General features: G+C 32.6%; 1 protein-coding gene across 1 annotated transcript in view; it reads left to right on the forward strand.

Annotated features, from left to right (window-relative positions):
• Positions 1-1,067: 1,067 nt before the first annotated feature.
• Positions 1,068-22,735, forward strand: part of LOC117038556 (probable ATP-dependent RNA helicase DDX60) — a 71,576-nt gene continuing 49,908 nt past the window's right edge. The window contains exons 1-12 of the mRNA XM_033135521.1: positions 1,068-1,250; positions 4,859-5,132; positions 8,440-8,509; positions 9,951-10,140; positions 10,487-10,828; positions 11,830-11,952; positions 13,752-13,922; positions 15,038-15,196; positions 16,491-16,632; positions 17,471-17,626; positions 18,680-18,782; positions 20,567-20,682. Coding sequence (XP_032991412.1) covers positions 4,862-5,132; positions 8,440-8,509; positions 9,951-10,140; positions 10,487-10,828; positions 11,830-11,952; positions 13,752-13,922; positions 15,038-15,196; positions 16,491-16,632; positions 17,471-17,626; positions 18,680-18,782; positions 20,567-20,682 — 1,843 coding nt within the window. The 5' untranslated portion in view covers positions 1,068-1,250; positions 4,859-4,861. The remainder of the gene's footprint in view (positions 1,251-4,858; positions 5,133-8,439; positions 8,510-9,950; positions 10,141-10,486; positions 10,829-11,829; positions 11,953-13,751; positions 13,923-15,037; positions 15,197-16,490; positions 16,633-17,470; positions 17,627-18,679; positions 18,783-20,566; positions 20,683-22,735) is intronic.

Genomic DNA, 22,735 nt, shown 5'->3' on the forward strand with positions numbered 1-22,735 from the left:
TTTGTTGTTCTTTTAACTGCTTTAGTGAAGTTGTACACATTGCTCACAAGCTTTCATTCTAACTTCTTTTCTATGTAAACGATGATATAAATTTCTCTCTGATAACGATTTTACATGCAGTCCATACATTTTAATAAATATTTTAGGTTGTTTAAATTTCAGCATTTACATTTTTTTGTTAAATCTTTTTTAAAGCCATTAGAAGTGCTTTTATTAACTGCCAGATGTAAGAAATTTTGATTTTATTTTGTTATTTATCTTCCATTATTGATTATGTGGTCAAAGAACATGGTCTCTAAGACACTAAATCTTTAAATTTTGTAGTCTTATTTTGTCACGTAGTATATGGTTAGTTTACATAAGTGTTCCTTAGATGCTTGAATAGACTGTGTATTCTGAAATTGTTAGGTGTAACAGCAATCAGAGAAAGGTTCCTAATTAAGAACCTGTTCAAATTTTCTCTAACCTTCCTAATATTTTATGCCTATAATATGAAAACTATGAAGAAAATAGACATATAACAATGGAGTACTAGTTCTCCTTTCCATTAATATCTTGAGGGAGATGTATTGTGCTAGTTTTCTATATCGCACTGCTGCTGAACAAAAGCTCTCCACTGTGGGGTTTTATCTCCCATTGGACATTAAATTCCATTCAGCAGACCATTTGTGAGCACATACAAAATGTCAGGTTCTAGTCCACAGTAATCATGACTTTTGAGTTGAGGACAAATAATTTTAGTGAGTCTCAAGACCCCAATTAATTGCCCAAGGAGTTCCTCTATTCTTGCTCCAATTTTTATAGAATTTAAAAAGCAAGTAAAAGTAGAAGGTAAAAGTGAATTTCAAGGAATGGTTGAACTAAGTCCTTGGCATAGCTGATAGCTGGGACAGGTGCCAGAATGCACTGAGGTAACGAAGCAGGTGTATGTGTACATTTGACCTTCGCCTTCAGTGTCCTATATATCGTTTACACTTTTCTAGAAGGTGTGGCCTAAAGAAGTGAGATAATGCTGAGAATCTTTCATAAGCTATTTATATACCTTGTTTTCTCAGCCTCTCCAGGAAACGAAACCTAAACCAGGCTGACAAAGATGGTAAAGAGAAGTTGCTGCTAGTAGTTCAGTTAGAGGAATAGTGTACTTCTGTCTGCATTTTTGGATCTTCTCAGGACTTCTCTGAAGACTCACTTCCCCTGTCTTGTGACTGCTGGCAGCTGTTGGACTATGAGAAGAAAACTATAGACCACAGGTAAAAGGGGGTTTGGTGCCTTGCATATAGATGAAATGGTGAGGAAAAAAAGAGTGCATATGTTGAGGGACCATTTATGAAAGAAGAACTGGCTGCTAAGAGCTGAGTTAAACTTGAAGGTTAGACTTGAGGCAAAGTAGTGGTGGTGGTTTCAGTGCCAAAACAAAATAATTTATTTGCAGATAAGTTACCTCTAGGATCCATTTGAGATTGATATATTAATTTTTACTCTTATTATATATGGCTGCTTTAGATTGAATTTATATTTTTAAAACATGCTAAGACTTCCTGGTACCAGCTTGATTATTAAACGTAAGTGTGATATACAATTTTGCATTAGGCTTATGGCTTAATGTAACAGACAAGGCAAACATACAAAGGACACACACACACTTATTAATTATATATTTTTAACTGTTTTGGTAAGTTGAGAACAATGATAAACTTGGTGGGATTGATTGAGAAACAATGGTGTTAGTAAATGAGAAATCTACCTTAAATGTGTATAAACTTGAATTCTGAAATACTGTTAACATAGTTATCTTGAATATATTTCTAAGTTTAGTAGTTGGGAATTGTATTTCACTTTAGGGTAGTTGGTGATATGTGACAACTTAATTAGGGTTCTCTGAACAATTAAGACTAATTTTCTCAGTATTTCAATAAAACTGGAAAGCAAAGGGAAAGTTAATTCTTGTCTCTGTAGTTATTTCTAAAATCTAATTGTGAAGCTCACTGGATTAGCCTCTTCCCTTTTAATGACTACAATAGTATTGTTGGTTTATTGGGAAGGACAAGGGCCTTGGATCAGATCAACTCAGCTCTTCAATTTACTAGTTACATGACCTTGCACAAGCTATCAAACCTCTCTGGTCCTCTGAATGTTAATTTTATGAGGTGTGATCAAACAATATGGTGAATGTTTAAATTTAAAAAAATTACAATAAAAGACACATTGCCATTAATATCCCTCAAAATACTCCACCTCAGTTTGAACACAGTTATCCGGTTGTTCTTACAACTTTCTGAAGCAGTTCTGGAAGTCCTCTTTCGTGAGTGTCTTTAGTTGTGCTGTCATAGCTGCCTCAATGTCCCGAATCATTTTGATTTTGGGGAAGAACTAGAAGTTGCATGGTGCCAGATCCAGTGAATAAGATGAATGAGGACACACCATAATGTTTTTATTTGACAGAAATTGCTGAATGCCAGAAGCAATGTGTGACATGGAGATTTGTCATGATGAAGGATGATTTACAGTACACTTTAAAACATACCTTCTCTCAACCATAGCTCACACCTTACTTACTGCCCCAAACAAGTTGAATCTTGTCACACACTGTTACTAAAGTTTTACCATGTTTCCCCGAAAATAAGATCTAGCTGGACAATCCGCTGTAATGCGTCTTTTGGAGCAAAAATTAATATAAAACCCAGTCTTATGTCATATTATATTATATAAGATCTGATATTATATTATATTGTATTATATTATATTACATTATATTATATCCGGTCTTAGATTATAGTAAAACAAGACCAGGTCTTAAATTAATTTTTGCTCCAGAAGACGCATTAGAACTGATTGTCCGGCTAGGTCTCATTTTTGGGGAAACACGATATGTACCACTTCCCGTATTGAAGATCCATGATTTTCCATTTCCAGCAGCAGCATTTACTTTATTTTGTGATCACATGGAAAGGCTCCTTATCACACATCGCTTCTGGTATGGCCATTTCTGTCAAATAAAACCATTATGGTGTCCTCATCTACCTTATTCACTGGATCTGGCACCACGTGACTTCTGGCTCTTCCCCAAAGTCAGAATGATTCAGGACATTGAGGCAGCCACAACAGCACAACTGAAGACACTCATGAAAGAGGACTTCCAGAACTGCTTCAAAAAGTTGCAAGAACAATGGGAAAAGTATGTTCAAACTGAGGAAGAGGATTTTGAGGGGTATTAATGACAATGTGTCTTTACTGTAATATATTTTTTTTTAAATTTAAACATTCGCTGTATCATCGCACCTTGTATATCCTGCAACTTAACTAAATTCATTTACTAATTCTAAGAGTTTTGGGTATTTTTTGTGGGATCTTTAGGGTTTTCTATATATAGTATGTCATCTGCAAATGGCAATAATTTTACTTCTTCCTTTCCAATTTGGGTAACTTTTTTTGTTGCCTGTTTTGTTGCTGTGGTAGGACTTCCAACACTTTGTTGAATCAGAGTGGTGATAGTGGATGTCTTTGTCTTATTTCTGATGTTGCGAAGAAAGCTTTCAGCTTTCACCATTGAGTATGATGTTAGCTGTGGGTTTGTCACATATGACCTCTATTATGTTGAGGTATATTCCTTTTATATTCACTCTGTTATTGAGTTTTTATCATAAATGGATATTGAATTTTATCAGATGAGTATGTGCTTCTTGAGGCTAGAGGTCTTGAGGATATTGCCTAGAATAGTGTCTGATGTTATAGTAAATACCCAATAAAAGATGATTAAGTAGATTAATTAATAAATTAATTTTGTTATTGTAGACATTCAGTAGGATGACAGGTATTATAGCCAAATAACTCTCAGCTATTCTTTTTACAAAAATAATACATCGACTTTTGCATATCTGTGTATGTAGTTTCTTTTCATATAATTTAATCATTAATGTCTATGATTTCTTTTACAGAGTCCATGACATTAAAATATCTTGGTGACACTATTAATGCTACTAATGCTATTAATGCTATGGAGTTTATTTACAGAGAATTATTCTATCTCCGTAACTGTGTTGTGAATCTAAGTATCTATATTACCTATGGTTGTATCTATTTGCCTTAGGTATATAGTGGCCCTTGATAAGTTTTATTTCTGAGGAACCATATTGACTCTTTCCTCTATAAGCTGAAGAATGAACATTTTGATATAATATGAAGTGATGCTATCTGCCAGCCAACATGGCAGTGTCCCCCTGTTGGTATCTTTCTTGATGTCACCACTTAAATATTAAAGCTGTTCCTACTAAAAAAGGAACAGATTAAGGAAGAGTACACATGTTGATACAATGAGAGAATGCATATTTCATAAACTCAGTTGAGAAGATGATGAAAGTCATTGGGCCAACAAAAACTAGCAAAATTTAACATTAATTGGATGCCGATGCATTGTAATCTGGTTACAATGGACTAGGTGCTCAACTATGAAATAAAAGAATACAATTGAAGTAATATTTAAAATGCTAGGACTTAATCTATGCAAACTGTTCCAAAGTTAACATGTACATAATTTTTTTCTATATTCTAGTTTTCTTGGATCGAATAAATCCTCTTTTAAACATGTACATTACTTTTTGTTTTTGTTGATGTGACTTTCACATGTATATTTTCAGAAATATGTTTTGCCTGACCATGCAACTCCATCATTCCTTCTGAGTGACTTAATTATAAACATGTTTGGGGAGAGGATTATGAAAAATTATTCTCATTAGAAAACTAGGTTTTGAGGAGATTTAGAGACAAGAAGGAATTGAAAAGATTTTTCCTTTGAAAAGAATAAACTATATTTTCATATGTTATTTTAAATAAAGTGATATTAAAAGCTTTGTTTTTATAGATCATGGCCTCTGCACCTACTATGTCAGATGAAAAATCAAGCCCTAGTAACAGTGAAAGTGAGAGTGATACTGAAAGTGAGAGCAGTGATGACAACGACACCACAGAGAGCTTGTCCTCATTTGATCAATCTGAGGAAGAAGGTCATATAAGTTCAGAAGACATAATAGAAGAGCCAGCTTCTGAGCAGTTACTGTGTGAATTTGAAATTGGTGAAAAGAAGCCTTCCGAAGTTGAAACTACAGACGTTAACAGCTATGATTTAGAAAGATCAGGTGAGGCATTATCCATGGGTGAATTTCTCTCCCTCCCTCCCTTCTCCTCCTCTTCTTCCTTTTCCTCCTTTTTCTCTCCTTCTCTCTCAATAATATTGATGGCTTCAGACATTTTCTCTTCCATATTAGAAGAAAAAATGTTGTTTTTTAGTTGACCACACAAATGAATAGTTTGCTTGGCTAAGAATCTATATTGTAAAAAAAAAAAAAAGAAGTATGAATTTTTTATTTTTTAATTTTTTATGAATGTGTATAGGTGATTTTATTTAAGTTAAATATGGATCTGTCACACTCCACTCTAGTATAGATTCTTAGAATTTTCATCAGTCCAATTGTATTAAAAAAATCCTTGGGGATAAGGACTGAGTATCAGTAATTTTAATAAGGTTCTCACATAATTCCGATTATAGTACTCTACTCTAAATTTAAAAGCAAGTCCAAATGACTCTGCTTGACTCAAAAGGATGAAGAGTACTCAAATGTTAAGCATGAATTCCTAAACTAAATATTAACACATAAAATACAATTATGCTGAATGTAAAAAGAATCAAGACCATATTAAGTTTTAATATATATCTCAATATAAAAAATGTAATAAAATTCTGTATATTATCAGATTACAGGAAAATATTTCAGTAGATGCAGAAAAATATTTAATAAAGTTCAATAGTCACTCATGATTACTTTTTTTCATCAAATAGGAAAAGAAGATATTTACCTAAACTTAATAAAAGTAGCCTGCTAAAAATCTAGCTCAAACATTGAATAATGATAAAACTTTATCTGCTTTGTCATTAAAGTGAGGAACAAGAAAGTGTATTTGCTCCCATCACTATTTAGTATTCTATTGGAAGTTCTAGTAAGTTTAATAAAACCAGAAAAGTACATTAAAAATGTGAGGATAGGAAAGAAAGAGAAAATTATTTTTATTATAACCTACCTCATGCATTGAAGACAATCGACCTTAAATTTCCAAGAGAATCTACACACAACTGAGATATAAGAGAAATATCCTTTAGGATATAAGATCGACATTATTAAAATACTGATTCTAATCAGCATCAGTATGGAAATGTCCATTAGTATGGAATCTAATACTGATCTAAGCATCAGAAATGACTAATTGGAAAATTTATTAAAGAAAACTATCAAAATAGCCGCACAAATTAAAATATGTTCAAGAATAAATCTTACAAAACATTAAGGAGAAAATAATTATGAAACATTATAGAACTTAATTGTACTGAATAAATGTAAAAATATACTAGGTTCTTCCTTGTTATCATTCAGTATCATAAATATATTAAATATTTCCAAATTAATATTTAAGTTTAAAACATGTTCAATCTGAATCTACTCTTTCAGCTGGCCTCTGCAAAAAAAATGCAGTAGAATATATTAAAAATCTTGGGATAAATTTCTTAAGCATGATAAAACAACTGCTGAATTCCTTAAACAAGAGAAAAGAAAAATTCAAATAAAAAATAAAAAGTTTGGTAAATTTTACCATAATCAAAGAAAGAACTTCTATTTAACAACAGACTCCAAAGTTAAAGGGACAGATTGGAATTGATATATAAATATAGGAATCATTTATCCTGGAAAACTAAAGACTATACAAATTAATTGGAGAAAGACAGACTAATAGAAAATGAGCAAAGGTACAAATAAGCAAACCACAAAAGGGAAATCTGAATGTTAAAAATATTCTGCAAGATACTTATCATTGGTACTAATATAAATTAGAACCATGAAACACAATTTCACATTTCTCAGATTAGAAATATTTTAAAATTTGGCAATATCAATAACTTAATGATAAATTCAATACTATCTAGTAAATTTGCTTACTTCTACAGTTCTTACTTTTTAGAGAATCTCTCTTGCATATGCTTAGTGAGACATATTAAAAATAATGTACAGTATGCCATCATTTGTAACATAAGACAAGAAAACAAAAAAACCTAAATAACTCTCAGTATGGAAGTTGGTTTTGATGGGGATTCCATTAAATCTGTATCTTGCTTTGGGTAATATGGCCATTTTAACTATGTTGCTTCTGCCAATCCATGAACACAGAATATTTTCCCACTTCTTTGTTCCTTCTTCAATTTCTTTTAATAATGTCTTGTAGTTTCCAATGTATATGTCCTTCACATCCTTTATTAAGTTTATTCCTAGGTATTTTATTCTTTTTGTTACAAATGCAAATGGAATTTTCTATCTTTTTCTGACATTTCATTGTTAGTGTATAGGAATGTAGTGGGTTTTGTATGTTGATTTTGTATCCTGAAACTTTATTGTATTTGTTTATTGTTTCTGATAGTGAAGTCATTAGGGTTTTATATATAAAGAACCATGTCATCTGCAAAAAGTGACAATTTGAATTCTTCATTGCCAATTTGGATGCCTTTTATCTTTTTCTTGCCTGATTGCTCTGGCTAGGACTTGCACTACTATGTTGAATACCAGCGGTGAGAGTGGGCATCCTTGTTCTGTCCCTGCTTAAAGGAAAAGCTTTCAGTTTTTTCACCATTAAGAATGATATTAACTGAGGGTTTGTCACATATGACCTTTATTATGTTGAGGTTCATTCTTTCTATGCCCATTTTATTAAGCATTTTAATCATAAATGGATGTATTTTGGTTCATGCTTTTTCTGCATCTATTGATATGATCATATGATTTGTATTCTTTCTTTTGTTCATGTGGTGTATCATATTGATTTGTGTATGTTGAACCATTCTTGTGCCCCTAGAACTTCACTTGGTCATTATGTGTAACCTCTTTTAATGTATTGTGGTATTCAATTTGCTAGTATTTTGTTTAGGATTTTTGCATCTGTATTCTTCAGAGATGTTGGTCTGTAGTTTTTTCTATTTGTGTTACCCTTACCACGTTTTGATATTAGGGTAATGTTAGTTTCATAAAAGAAGTTAGGAAAGGTCTCTTCAATTTTTTTTGGAAGCATTTGAGAAGGACAGGTATTGAATCATCTTTGAATGTTTGGTAGAATTTACTAATGAACCCATCTGGTCCTGGACTTTTGCTGTTGGGGAGTTTTTTGATTGTTTCAATTTCCTTGATGTCAATTGGGCTATTTAGATTTTTCAGTTCTTTATGATTCAGTCTAAGAAGGTTATATAGTCTTATTTTTAACATATCTGTCTTTTACATGCTTACTGAATATTTCAGCCATGTAGATGCTGTCTTGCATAAAATATAAATATACTCAGTTCACAAGAGACACTGTCATTTAAAATTAATCCAAAATTTAGTTTAAACCTCTGTTATTTATTTTTTAAAGGATTAACTGAATATAAGGGAATTCTGAAAAAGCTCTCATCAGTGATTTTGGAAAGTCTATCAAAATCTAAGTAAGTAAAACACAAATTCTCCAAAGTAATATGTCATTAGAAGTAATTCATTTCATCTGTGTAGCATAATTTTATATTTCTTTCTGTTAAGAATCATTTTGGAGAAACTGCCAATGGGACAAGAGATTAAAATTTTTGAAAATGGGTAAATATTTCCTTTTCTTGGAAAAGGTTATGGTATATGGCTTTCATTCAGTATCAAGGAATAAGATATTGAAAACTTTGAAGAGAGGTATAAGTGGAGGAAAGATTCACCTTTCTTTTAATATTGCACAAGACTAAAGTAGCAATTTAATCGGAATTATATTACATGTCAAAATATTAGGCAAGTCTCATAAAATTGTCTTTGGTATGTTTTAATTAATACCAAAACATTATGTAAAAAACAAAAATGAAATTAGAGGAAAGTATGTAGTTCATGTTTACACAGTACTAGGTGTTGGAAATTATATAGATGAATTGGCATGCAAGTATATGACATCTGCTCATGCAGGTATAACTCCATACAATTGCTTTAGAAAACAATTTGGTATTACCTTATGATACACAAATCAGTAATGCCATTTCTATAAAGATATCCTAGAGTTGCACCTGTGTGTTAGGAAACATCCGCAAGAATGATCACTGCAGCATGGTTTGTAATAAAAATAAATGAAAGAAACAATTCATTAAAAGGAGAAAGATGTAGAATAATTTGTGGTGTAGACATATAATTGAATATTATGTAGTAGGAAAGTTATTCAAGTGTCACTTCTTATAACCATATGATAGAATTTTAATAATTGGTAATTAAGTTTAGAAAGTAAATTCCAGAAAACACATATAAGACATTGTCCTTTTAATAAAGACTCAAAACTAGGCTTACATATTTTGCCATTAAAAACTTTAAAAAATTAAGCAAGACAATAGTGAAAACTAAATTCAAGACAGTAGTTGCCTCTGAGAGGGGAGGTAGGGAGAGATGAATTCTGAAAACAGCTCATAGGGTAAATATAAGTTATAGAAAATATTTTATTTCTTGAGTTTGATGAAGAGTTCACACCTGTTTGTTATATATTAATTTAAAAAGCAAAATAAGATAGTTCCATACATATAATTGACCAAGTATAACAATTTACTTAATTTTTCACTCTGAAGTACAAAGACAGTATTTAGGTTTAAAATATAGATGTAGTTTTTTGCATAAATTTATGCTTATACTGATGAATTTCAATTTCACTATAGAATGAGTCAAATCTTTTAAGGTTTATTCTATCACAGAATGATGGGAATGCCATAGAAAAGTGTTACTTAAATATAATATGAATTTGTGGTTAGTTTTTCTGTAAGTTTTGTTCTTAAACTAGAAGAAAATTTGTATAACCAATTGAACTATGAGATTTTCTCTCAAGCTGCTATTATTTTTATAATTTTTGGATTATGTGTTTTATATTTTTTTCAGAATGGTAAGCTTATTTAAAGACTTTGTTGAGTCTGAATTTCTTTTGGTTGACGGAGATTCGTTATTCATCACTTGTGCTTTTAATGTGAATTTCAAGAAAGGACAAACTCTTCACTTCTTCTATATTGTAGAACGATTTCTTCATGATTTAATTCAAAAGGAAGCCAAATTTGTAATAGTTTTTTTTAAGGTAACAAACATTTAATTCTGTGTTCTCATTTTGTAGAATCTATGAAAAAATATATTCATTTTTAAATGTGATCAGTCATTACTTACACTTTTAGATATTTTGTTTCTTCAAATTATAATTAAAGTCTCTACTAATAGGAATGATACCAAATATCATTGATAGGAAAATAACTAATGAGTCTTTATTTATCTGATATTTCTATAGGATTCAGAAATATATATTTCAATAAACTTGAACTTCTTTGTATCATGTTAACACAACAATTTATGCACAATACTGATATTTAGAAAATAATGAGTTATTCTCTTTTTATCTCTAAACTTAACATGGGTTTCTTTTTTTACAGGATGCAGAAAATATGTATTTTAATTACCCTGTACTTCTGGCCCTCCGTACCACATTAATTCAACATTTAGAATACAATACGGATGTCACCGTTCATACAGAATTTTCCAACTGTTTGTCACCAGAATGGGAGTTATTTCTTAAAGAATGTTATCCATATTTCCTAATTGTCTCAGAAGAGGGTATAACACCTCATCAAACAGACTTTTTAAACATTTTTATCATTCATGCTCTTCAGAAGAAAATCAATATTGTACAGTCTTTGGGAATAGAATCAGATGTCCTTAGAACTTATGGACACTGTACCTTAAGTTCCTATTCACATAAACAGTTTTTTGAAATGGTAAGTTAGGTTAAATTGCCCAGAAGAAATAAGCAAATAAGAAATAAGTAAATGTGGGAAAGTTAACTAGACACTTGATAGCATAAGTCTTTATTAGAAAATGCTGGACGTGAGAAAACTCTGAAGGAGTATTCGAACATGGGAAAAGAGGACAGAATTTTTTATTTGGCTTTAGCAAGAGAGGTTAGTTTAAGTTCTTATGGATTAATTAAGCCTTTGTTTGGTGATTTTGAGAGGTGGGAAGGAAAAGTATGGACTAAACTCAAGCACAAGGGACAATGGGGAGGGATCATTCAGAAAGCTCAGGGACATTTGAATACCACAGTGGGAAATTCTCAGCCAGTGTTTTGCACATAAATTGCATGTATGTGTACATACACACATACATTCACATAAACATGCATTTCTATATTCCTACATATTATATATGTATGCATTTTGAGTGTATATAATTTACACAAATATATGTATATGTGTGTGTATATATATATATAATATATATGTGATGATTTTTGTTTCTATTCTCACTTTTAAAATTAAGATAGCTGATAGAGAAAATATTGTATCATCTTATTTGTCAGTACTTTTTTGCAACCATTTTGAATAGTTGTATCCATTAAAAATAGGTAGCTATAAATACTAAGTCTTGAAAATATCACTTATAATATTCTTTCTTTCTTTTTGCAAATAGGTGACAGATGAGTGTGGGGCAACATAAAACAATTATACTGTCACTAAGACCAGTACTTTTTTAATGATTGATTTTATTAGAAATAAATGCATTTTAAATTCTGTTCTTGTATTCTAATAATCTCAGCAGTGAGTAGTTCAAGCAAAAGGAATGGAAGTCTACTATTTTAACTTGAATTAACTGAGTTTTTGCTTGGTCTGTAGTCAAATGACACACACATTATTTTCTACCTTCTATTTGGTTTAACTAGAAGTTTGCAATATATATTTTTATTTGAACTGAAGACTTATTTATATGTTTTGTTGTTTAGCATGAGACACAACTGCAACATGCTTTACATGCCTATGTAACAGAATATTACCGAAGGGCACAGAAAGCAGAAATATTTCTGTATGGTCATTTGAAACTAAACTTGGGACACATGCAGAAAGAGGTAACGACACATTTATCTGGAAACTTATCAGCATTTAGGAAATATACTTTTAACCATGTTTTGCTTTTACAAGATAGACATGTCTTTTACCTATATTTACATCCTTATTGGTTATATAGATTTGCAGCTTTAAAATGTATTCTTTAAGCACTGAGGCAGAAGGAACCTTGCTATATTTATTGATTACAAAATCCTAGACATTTTCTATAAAATAAAATCTTTGTGTAAAATATACAGTAAAATTGGAGGAAGACAACTGCTGTGATAAAGATCTCAAACTTGTATTCTTAATATCTGGGTGACTACTATTGTATTTTATTCCTAGAAGTTAGGAAATTTTAAGTATTCTGGAAAGGAGAACTGTCTATGTAGCTAGTAAATGGAAGTTAAGCAATTGATAAGTCAATGGTATTTTACCCTTCTGATTACTCCAAACACACTCTCTGATATTGTTTTTCCCTTCCATAGATCATTCTTTTTGGAAGACTATGTATTATGTGATGATGTGATGAAAGTCACATGACTCTGTAGTCAATATATTTATAAGCAAGACACTTAGTTTCTCTCATAAACAACAGCCTATTAGACGTCTCCCCCTGGATTTTTAATAGACATCACAGACTTAACTTGGCTAATTTTAAGACCTTGATTCCAAACCCTTTGCATTGGACTCTTCAACGTATCAGTTAATGGTATCTCTATCCTTATAGTTGTCCAGGACAAAAACTTGGGAGGTATTTTTAACTTTACTCTTTTCCTCATACCCACATCCCATCCACTAGTAAATCCTGTCACTATGTGTTCTGAACCTGACACCTTCTCACCATTTCCATCACTATGACATTAATTTGAGACTCTATCATCTCTTTCATGGACAGATTTTCAAATGCAGTAGACTAGAATACATGAACCTGCCTATATTTCTGCTTCTGCTCTTGATCTCCTATGATTTACATTCTACTCAGTCATCACAGTTATCTTTTAAAAATGTAAATCTGATATCATGGTTATTACTTGTCTCAAAATTCTACAAGGCCGTGTTATCACTCTTAGAATAAAATCCCTGCAAACCATACATAAAATGTGGACACTAAACAAGCATTTTAAATGAATGAATAAGGTTCAGTGACTTGTTTACTGAACATCTTAAGCTTTAGGAGAAGCCAAGTTTATTGACTCGAACTTGATACCCTGCCACAGATCGAGAAAACTGTCTTAAGTCTGTATAGCTACCTCCTATTCTTGTCTAGTTAGTTACCTTGCTGACCTTCTCAATTTCTTGCTCCTTTCCAACTTTCTCCAAAGTATGGAGGTTGTAGTGGTGACACTGTTAGTAGCAGTGGTTCATAATTATCAATTTACGAGAAGATGGCTTAGAACATGAGAATGATACGCCCTATTTGTCTCAGTTCCCTCAGTGGCCAATAAAAATTGTCTGACTGACAACACTGAAGAATTTACAAGTTAATCATTTAGGGACTTGAAAATGGGGCATGGTTTATCCAGGTTTGTTAAAGAGTATACAGATTAGGGGGAGAAATAGTTATTAATTTTAAAATGGTACTTAGAACCTAGTTAGATACAGCCTTATTTTCATTTTTCATTAAACATTTTCCAACTGTTCTGTTCTTCCCTAGGCATTTCTTTTATATTTTTTCTTTTATTCTTTAAAAGATTAAATTTCAGTATTAACATTATTAAGGGGAAAAATTCAACTTCTTTTTCTAGGGTTAAATACAATCCGAGCTTTGAATCTTGTCACTGGTAATCACTAGAACTTTAAAAATTTTTTATTGCAGGTACATCAAACCTTGTCCTTGCTTCAGAATCTGTGGCCAGAAGGAGCTGATATCAGAAGTGTTGTCTGCTCTATTTCATGCTCTGTGACACTTAAACTCTATAAAAAAATGTTACAGGATGCACAAGACTGTGAAAACCTAAACACATGCACAGAAAATCATAACATACAGGTGGGATTCTTTCAAAAATTAATTATTCAATGTTACTTTTAAAGACGTGGTATTGCTTATGAGTAGTAGCTATAGGTAAACTTCATCACCAAACAGGCAATATGTGATTGTCCCACGTTCATTGAATAAACATTGAGGTAAATATATTGATTGTGTTCTTATGAAGGCATGCAGCACTCTTTACAAAACAAGTTAGGAATATCTTTTTTTTTTCCCCTGCGGTGATCTCGTCACTTCTCTCTTCCCTGACCAAGATGAATATCGATTTCATTCTTGTTATCAGCTGATTATCACTGCTGCTGAGAATTTCATAGACCAGTATCAGGAAATTGGTGGTAACATCCCACAGGGGACTTAGCATTTGTAAAAGCTGATGGAGAATGGTGTTGCTGGCTGTAACCTAGATGAACACGCCATCTACTCTGTTGTCCAGAACCCCCGTTTTCTGTTAGGAATACCAATAATAATGGAGATGTTACTATTAATAGTAGCAGCTGACTTTTGCTAAGTCTTTATTATGTGCCAGTGCCAGGTACCTTCTACACGTTATCATTAATCTTTACAGTCATTATCTGCAGGTATATTATTCTACTTTATAAATGAATAAAAATCAAGCAGGTAATTGGTGGCAGAGCTAGGATGCAAACTCAAGTTTGTTTGTTTTTTTGTTTTTGTTTTCTGTGCTAGACAACACTGATTTAGTATACAGGTCATATCTTCTACTAAGCCATGGTCTTCCACATTAGAACAGGTGTGATAATAAGAAACATTATTAACCTCCTTGTATTTCTGCTTTGGGATTGTAAATAAGTAGGTACTAGACATGCTTCCAAACAGGTGACCATCCTCCACATTTTAAAAAATGAAAGTATTAGATATAGTAAATGTTGGGGCTCTATTTATTTTGAAAAGTCTTCTAATCAAACTCACTAGTTATACTGTTTAGAAAAATAAATCACATACTTATTAACATTTTTCTTAAAATAACTGAGCAGAAATGCATCTATCATATGGGGAAATTATGTGTAAGATGCTTTAAGAAGCTGTTATTGCATATCTGAATTTTTACATTGCCTGTGTGTGCGTTGATACTTTTTAAATTCATATTTTTCTAGGACTTGAAGAACCCACCCACACTAAATGAAGCAGCAGATCTTTGCAGAATGTATTGCCTTAGTGTGATTTTCCTTCAATATCTACCCCTGTTTCAAAGAGCTAAGAGTAGAATTATTACTTATATTTGGGACAGAACACTTCCACCATTTCTAAGAATGGTAGGTGAACTGCATGGAGATTCATAAATACTGTAAATTCAATAAGGCAAAAGTTAGAAGGCAGAATATTTTGCTTTTTTTGATATTGCTTTTTTCCCCCCTGTATGCTTCTTAAAAATTACCAGCAGCAAACAATGCATCTTTCTAGGAAAAATAGTCCTGTCATATATAGGGGTACTTAAGAAGAAAAGTACTTCAACTACATATAAAATGATCCATATGCTGAAGAATTCCAAATAGTTAATTTATTTAAAGAAACAACCCTTTACACACACACACACACACACACACACACACACACACATGCATATATATGTAATGAATAGTTTACATCAATTACATGTTTACACTTTATTATTAATTAAATCAGAACAATAAATGTAAAAGTTGTTTGTCAACTATTGTGAAACTTTAAAAATCTTAGTTTTCATATTTAACATAGTGCTTCATAGTTAGATATTTTTGTATGATGTATTGCAGTCTTATTTTGGATTAACATTTTAGTTCAAGAAAAAAGATGCGTTTTTGAGCAAATTTAACCAGAGAATATTATAGTATAATCTTTTTTATTACAACTTAAGTCTGCTAAGAGTAAAATCATTCCCATTAACTTTATTTTAGCACAGTATGAGCTACAGAGATTCTAAGTTACATAAAACTGTGAGAAACCCACATAATATAATAAAGGATAGTTGTATGGTTATAAAACTGTATTGTTGATTTTATTACTTAGTTGTGTCAGCACCATGCTATTATATTACACGTATGCATCCAGGTGACGTTTTCATTGTATATTTAAGAAATCCCATCTGGTATGTGATTGTGTTTTATTTAGAACCTAACTCTTTAAATGATGCCATAAGCAACTTTTAATTGAAACTCTATAACAATAACAATGAAATACCCACTACTTTTCTATAATGACTTTATTATTTTGAGTCAATGAAGGAGTATTTCTTGTGCTCATGATTGTGATGAGCTCAAAAGAATCATCTCGTTTTAGACCTGCAAGTTACCTTGGAAGGTTTCGATTAGTCATGTTATCTTACAGTTGGAAAAAATGAAGCATGAGGATAAGCCATTTGTATACAGTCATATATTTGGTCAATGTCAGGAAAGTAGCATTGCATTTTGATATTTACTCTAGTTCCTTTTTCTTAGTTAAGCATAGATCCTGTTGAGAGAAGCTTGAGGAAGATCTGAACATTCTGGGAAGATTTTATATCATTAGAACATGCCCCCCACCCTCTCTCTCTCTCTCTCTCTCTCGCTCTCTCTCTCTCTCTCTTTCCAGCTAAACAGATGTCAAGTTTTCATCCTAAAACAATTAAAGGCTAAAAATAATTGGAATGTGAATTTCACTGGCCTGCCTGACTTAACTGATAATAGTTTATGGAAAAATATTGCTTATTATTATGAAATTGAATATAGTAGAGGTATGTTTTAAATAATGTATAATTAAGTCTTTTATTCCTGTTTTTTGGTGGGTGGGTGAGTATTGTATCTTACAAATAATGGCAAAGGGCTATTCGTTAATTAACGACAATTCAATAGGAAGCTTTCTTTGCAGAGATTTTCTATGGAAAGTCTGCATTTTCACAAACAGTAAATGCTTCCATTGAAGATCAAAAAATATATATATATATTTTTCCCCCCAAAGCTACGAGACAATATCAGCTGTTTGGAGGGGAAAAGGAAGTTTAAATGGTAGGACTTTAGGAGCTACCCCTAGAATACTATGATAAGCGTTACCATTTATTGTATATCTTTCATATATCAGATAATTTGCATATATTATAAAATGACATCATAGCTTTGCTGCTGATTGTTTTGGACAAGGTGTTGTTCCCGTGAAAACTGAAAAGAAGAGTCGGGTTGGAGTATTATGAGAAGAAGGAAGATGCACAGTGTAGAAACCCTTCCCCACTTCTCCAACATGACCTTCAGAACTCCTGATACTGGCTCCTGAGTCCCTCACCTATCATACTGGAGCCATGGGTTGACTTCTCAGTGACCCATCTGGTTTTATTTCCTCAGTGACAGAAAATTACAGCAACCCCAGTAACAGTTCAAGGATACTTTTACTTTTTTATAACATTAGTTACAACATGAAAAATATGCCAGAACCTATTCTGTTTTGTTTTAAGCGTTCAAGATGAGATGCTCACTGACATAAGCTTATGAAATAATTCATATGCTCGTAAAATATAAAACACGGTGACTACCACTCAGACTTTCATTATTGATTTGAATTTGTTTTCTTCTTCTACGTAGGGCTAAATTTGGGATTAGGTGACACTTTGATGCAGGAATATCAGAAGTTGTGGAACACGGTCTTAACATTATCAGAGGATAGTGATCTTGGAGGACCCATGCCCATGAGGACAACGTCCAGGCTGTTTCTTTCACAGACAAAAACATCTCCTAGAGGTGCTGACAATTTTTTAAAGCTGATCTCATCCAGGGTAGAAAGAGATTAGCAATACAATCTGTGTTTAAAAATAAATCTGATCTTTTAAAACGTTGTCTTTTTACAGGGTTAGTCCTGCTCTCAGCTCCAGACCTATACACCTTCTTTGTCTTCCCATTGTTTTGTTTCTTCCCTTATTTATTTCTCTATCTATTTCTTGTGAGAAATGAGAAAGTAAACTAACGTTTATTAAATACCCATTCTGCCACATATTGTGCTTTGCCCTTCACATGAATTTTCTTCTTTGGTTTTCAAAACAGCCATACTCCTGGTATTATTAGTAATCTCATTTTACAGAGAAGACCTTGGGAAGGTGTCATAAATACATAGCGAATTCATGGTAGAAGACTTGAATCCATTTCTATCTGTCTTCATAGTCAGGAACAGAGGGCATTTTGTAATAATATCTTTACTATATTTTCTACAAACAGTGTAAGTTTTGTTAAAGCTCATATGGAGAAGCCAGCTTGTATTTAAGTGGACCTCTGAGGATGGTGATTGACAGATGACACCAGCCTATTTATGTGGAAAATTTTTATTTGGGACTAAATGAAATATATAAAAGTTCTTTTAAGTTTCAACTAAGCAAAGAAACAGATGTTATTTTATTACTATTTCATTTTATTAATACTGATGATTAAATTTAGAAAATTTTATAAACAATTTCCTTTGGTCTATGGAAAAACAGACATTTTTTACTGTGGTTCAGAATAAATTCTTGTCTTTTCTAGATTGCATAGTGATTTCATGACAATTTCTCAAATGCCTTCAACTTCAATTGAAATGAAATTTTATATTAGTTAATTCAATATATGTTTACATTTGTGACTTAATAGATGTAATATAAATTTGATTGAAACATCCTGATATACAATAATTCTATTGATGCATTTTTATTTTGCAATAAACATTGAAAATGTTTTAGCTTTCCTATTCCAGAAACATTTGCATCACAATGGGAAATTATTAGAGTTTTGTGTTCAAATATTAATTGTATTCCTGAAAACTACCAGGATCAAATCAAGAAATTCATAAATTGGGACTCATTCCTCTGAAAGCTGAGATTATAGACGATTATGCTGGAGATATTTTGTCAGAAGTACCTTTTCTAAGCAGGTACTTATAGAAAAACTTTGCATGTTTGTGATATCTATATTTCTATATCACTGGATATAGTGAACTGGAATTATTGTTTTATATATTGTATATATGTGATTAAAACTTTACATTGGAAGATACATTTTAATGAGTTTATTGAATTTTGCTTTCATATGAGATTGATTATCATAATTGAAAAAACACTTACATACTTTTCTTAAAAAACTTGCCTTCATTTCTCACACATAGAGAGATCTCCTTTACCTTTTTCTCTGTAATAGGTATGACTAGGTAAGGGTGTAATTAAAGGAGTGGGTGGCCGAGGTATTGTAGTAGCCAAGATATAGAAATTAAAGGCTAGATGTGAAATGAATCACCATAGATTATAATGGTCCCATAAGATTATAATGGATTATAAACAAAAAGTTTGTTTGTGATATTTAAAGAAAAAGCTGGACCCAACTATGGTGTTGAATTTACTAGTAACATTGAGTGGTTTACACAGACAAGCAGACTCCATATGCTGTCCATCCATCCGTCATTCCTCTGCCTGCCCAAGGCTGTGGCCCTGGGTTGGCAAGGGAGTGAGAACAGTGGGCTGGGAAGGAGGGGAGCCAGGAGCCTCCCCTCTGTGCTGTGCCCCCACCCCACCCCCTGCCCCATACACACACACACACACACACACACACACACACACACTTGTGCACACAAAGTCATTTCCCTTTTTTCTTTTTATCTTTTCCCTCCCTGTCCCTTTCTGCTCTCTCTCTCCCTCTCCCTCTCCTTTTTATTATTTCTCTTCTCGAACTTTATCTCTCTGGGTCTCTTTTGATCTCTGCTTTGCCTTGCTCCCCCTTATTTTTCCTCCCCTCTCCTTCCCTCCTCCTGACATCTACTCTCCCTCTGAAGTCACCTCCCTCTAGAGCCCCAACACCTGGCCATGCAACGTATGAGGGTGTGCACACACATGCTATCTTTTCTATAGCATTTTTGCTGTACCTTTTCTATGTTTAGATGTGTTTAGATACACCAATACCATTGTGTTATAATCCCCTGCAGTTTTCAGTACAGTAACATGCTAGACAGGTTAGTAGCCTAGGAACAAGCTATACTATTTAGGTTTGTGTAAGTGCATTCCATCCACAATGTTTGCACAATGAGGAAATTGACTAAAACATTTCTCAGAATGTATCTGATCGTTAAGCAACACATGACTGTATTTTGCATTTATGTTTCTTTGTTGTTTGTAACCCTCTGTCATTATATAAACTCCACAAAGACAGTTTGTAAGTTGTTTTGTTCATTGACATAGTCTCAGTATCTAGAAGAGTACCTGGCATATAGCAGGCACTCGATGACTATCTTGGAGTTGAATGAATAATCAGTTCATGGGTGTCATTTATTCTTTAATTATTCTCTGTGCTTGACAATTTTTACAAGTATGCACACATACATACAAACAAACATACTAAAATAATCCGGAAAGGTTTCTCAACTTTAGAAATATCATCTTTTATAGGTAAAACTATACACACTTCATTATTATTTGGTAACTAATTCAATCCCACATACAAATAAATTCTTAATTATGTATGTTTTATTGCTATGGAGATGACTGTTCTACTGATATTCTTGCCCACTTGACTATTTCTTCTTGAGATAAATTGTTTTTTAAAACAGGTTTTGCTAATTTATAGTTGTAAAATTAAGGGTAGAGACCCATTAAATAAGTTCAGGGCTTATAATAGAAACCAAAAAATTTATAGGTGTATTATAATATATGCTTTTTTATTTTTTCCCAGCGATGATCCAGCTGTTACATCTCTTTGTAAGAAGAAAGAATTTGATGAACTCATACACTGGCACTCTCATAGACCTCTCAGTGATGATTTTGAAAGAACTAGGTGCAACAGTGGTTGTAAGTATAATTAATATGTAGTAAACGGTTTCAACTTTCTTATATATTAAAGAATTGTAGTATATGTATAAGAAAAAAATAACTCATCTGTGCTTAACGAAATCTAATTTATAGTCTCCTCCTTCTCTCTCTCAGGCTACCACACAAATTTCCAACACTTTTCACATCAAAACCAGGAAGAAGCTGCTTTCTATAGTATGAAAAATGAGATTCCAATCTATTGGGGAGAAAATCTATTTTGTTGAGACAGGATCGTTTAAAAATGTTCCTTAGTTTGCTACAACAAATTGCTTTACATGTTGTTGTTTAAGTTCCTTTAGTTCTTGGTTCTTCTCAATTAAAAATTCCTATTGTATTATCTTATGAGACACAATGCCTTCATTGATCACATTATATTTTCATTATTTGCCCAAATTACTAATTATGTGAATTACTTGCTCTAAAACATTGTTTAGTAATTATATTAATAAAGTGAAATACATATTAAATGCTCAAATAATCTAATAATTGTTTTGGCGGTGATATTTTATGGGCCTCTGTAGTTTGCTAATCTTTTTTCTTCTTGGATTTAAAACCTGAACAGGAAAATCAGTATAGGAAAAATTAAAAATCAGTTGCACACAATTCGGATTCCTTATAGATTGGGAAGTGGCTGCCAGATTGGTATTGCAGATGTCTGGCACACACATTCAGCATCTGTCCTATGAATTAAAACCTATTATGTGCCCAGCTTTGTGCTGGACTCCGGGAGTATAGCAGGGAACATGATATATATGTTCCTGCTCTGGTATTGCTCATAGTTCAGCAGGGAAAGCAGATGTTAAGCAAACCATTTCAGAGATAGTTATTTAAAATAATGATGAGTACTAAAATCAAGTGCAAAGAAGAGAGTCAGCTTGAGGGACTGGGGGATTTTCAAGCCAAATCTGAAAGATGAAGATAGTTAGCTTGGTGTGTGTAGTGGTGGGGACTAGTAGGGAAACCCAAGAGAGGCTGCAGTCCAGAGAGTGATGTGAGATGAGTCCAAATCATGGAGGCTTCTGTAGGCTTTCGTGAGGATTTTGAATAATAGAAGAACAGGAAGCCATTGAAATGTTCAAACCATATGAGTGACATGATCAGATTAACATTTTAAAGGAATTGCTTTGAAAAACCAGTGGAGAGATTATTTCTGTTTAGTTTGCTCATTTATTCTATTCTTTAGATTCCACATATGAGAGCATGTGTTATTTGTCTTTCTCCGTCTGACTTATCTCACTTACATAATATTCTCTAGGTCCATCCATGTCATTGCAACTGGTAAGATTTTGTTCTTCTTTATGGCCAAGTAATACTCCAATGTATAAATGTACCACAGTTTCTTAATCCAGTCGTCTACAGATGAACATTTCAGTTGTTTACATGTCTTGGCTGTTGTGAATAGCACTTCAGTAAACATAGGGGTGCATATATATTTTTCAAATTAGCGTTTGGATTTCTCTGGATAGGTACCTAAGAGAGGAATTGTTGGGTCGCTAGATGGAAGGGTGGTGGGGATGAGGGAGAAGTTGAGGGGATTAGAAAGCACAAATTGGTAGCCACAATGTTGCCATGGGGATACAAAAGACAGTTTGGGGAATATAATCAATAATGTTGTAAAGATTTTGTAGGGTTCCTGATTGACACTTGTCTTATTAGGGAGACCACTACATGGACGGCGTAGATTCCTGACCACTGCACTGTACACCTGAAGCTGAAGCTGAATAATATTAAATGTCAACTATAATTTAATATATGTAGTCATAGGATATGAAGTACAACATAGAGAATAGAGTCAGTGGAACTATAACAGCTACGTATATACGATGTCAGTGGGTAGTAGATTGGCGGAGGGGGGTTATAACTTTGTGAGGGGTGTACATATCTAATCGTTACATTGTTTTGTACACCTGAAATGAATAAAAACAGGAAACAAAATGTACACTAAAGCCATAAAAAAAAAAATGGCGAAAGCAGACATGTCTTTTAGTTGTGTCCAGCCTGCAAAATTTAATAACTTGTTTCCAGAGTCCAT

This window comes from Rhinolophus ferrumequinum, chromosome 18, assembly GCF_004115265.2.
Source record: "Rhinolophus ferrumequinum isolate MPI-CBG mRhiFer1 chromosome 18, mRhiFer1_v1.p, whole genome shotgun sequence".
In the NCBI taxonomy this organism is placed as follows: Eukaryota; Metazoa; Chordata; class Mammalia; order Chiroptera; family Rhinolophidae; genus Rhinolophus; species Rhinolophus ferrumequinum.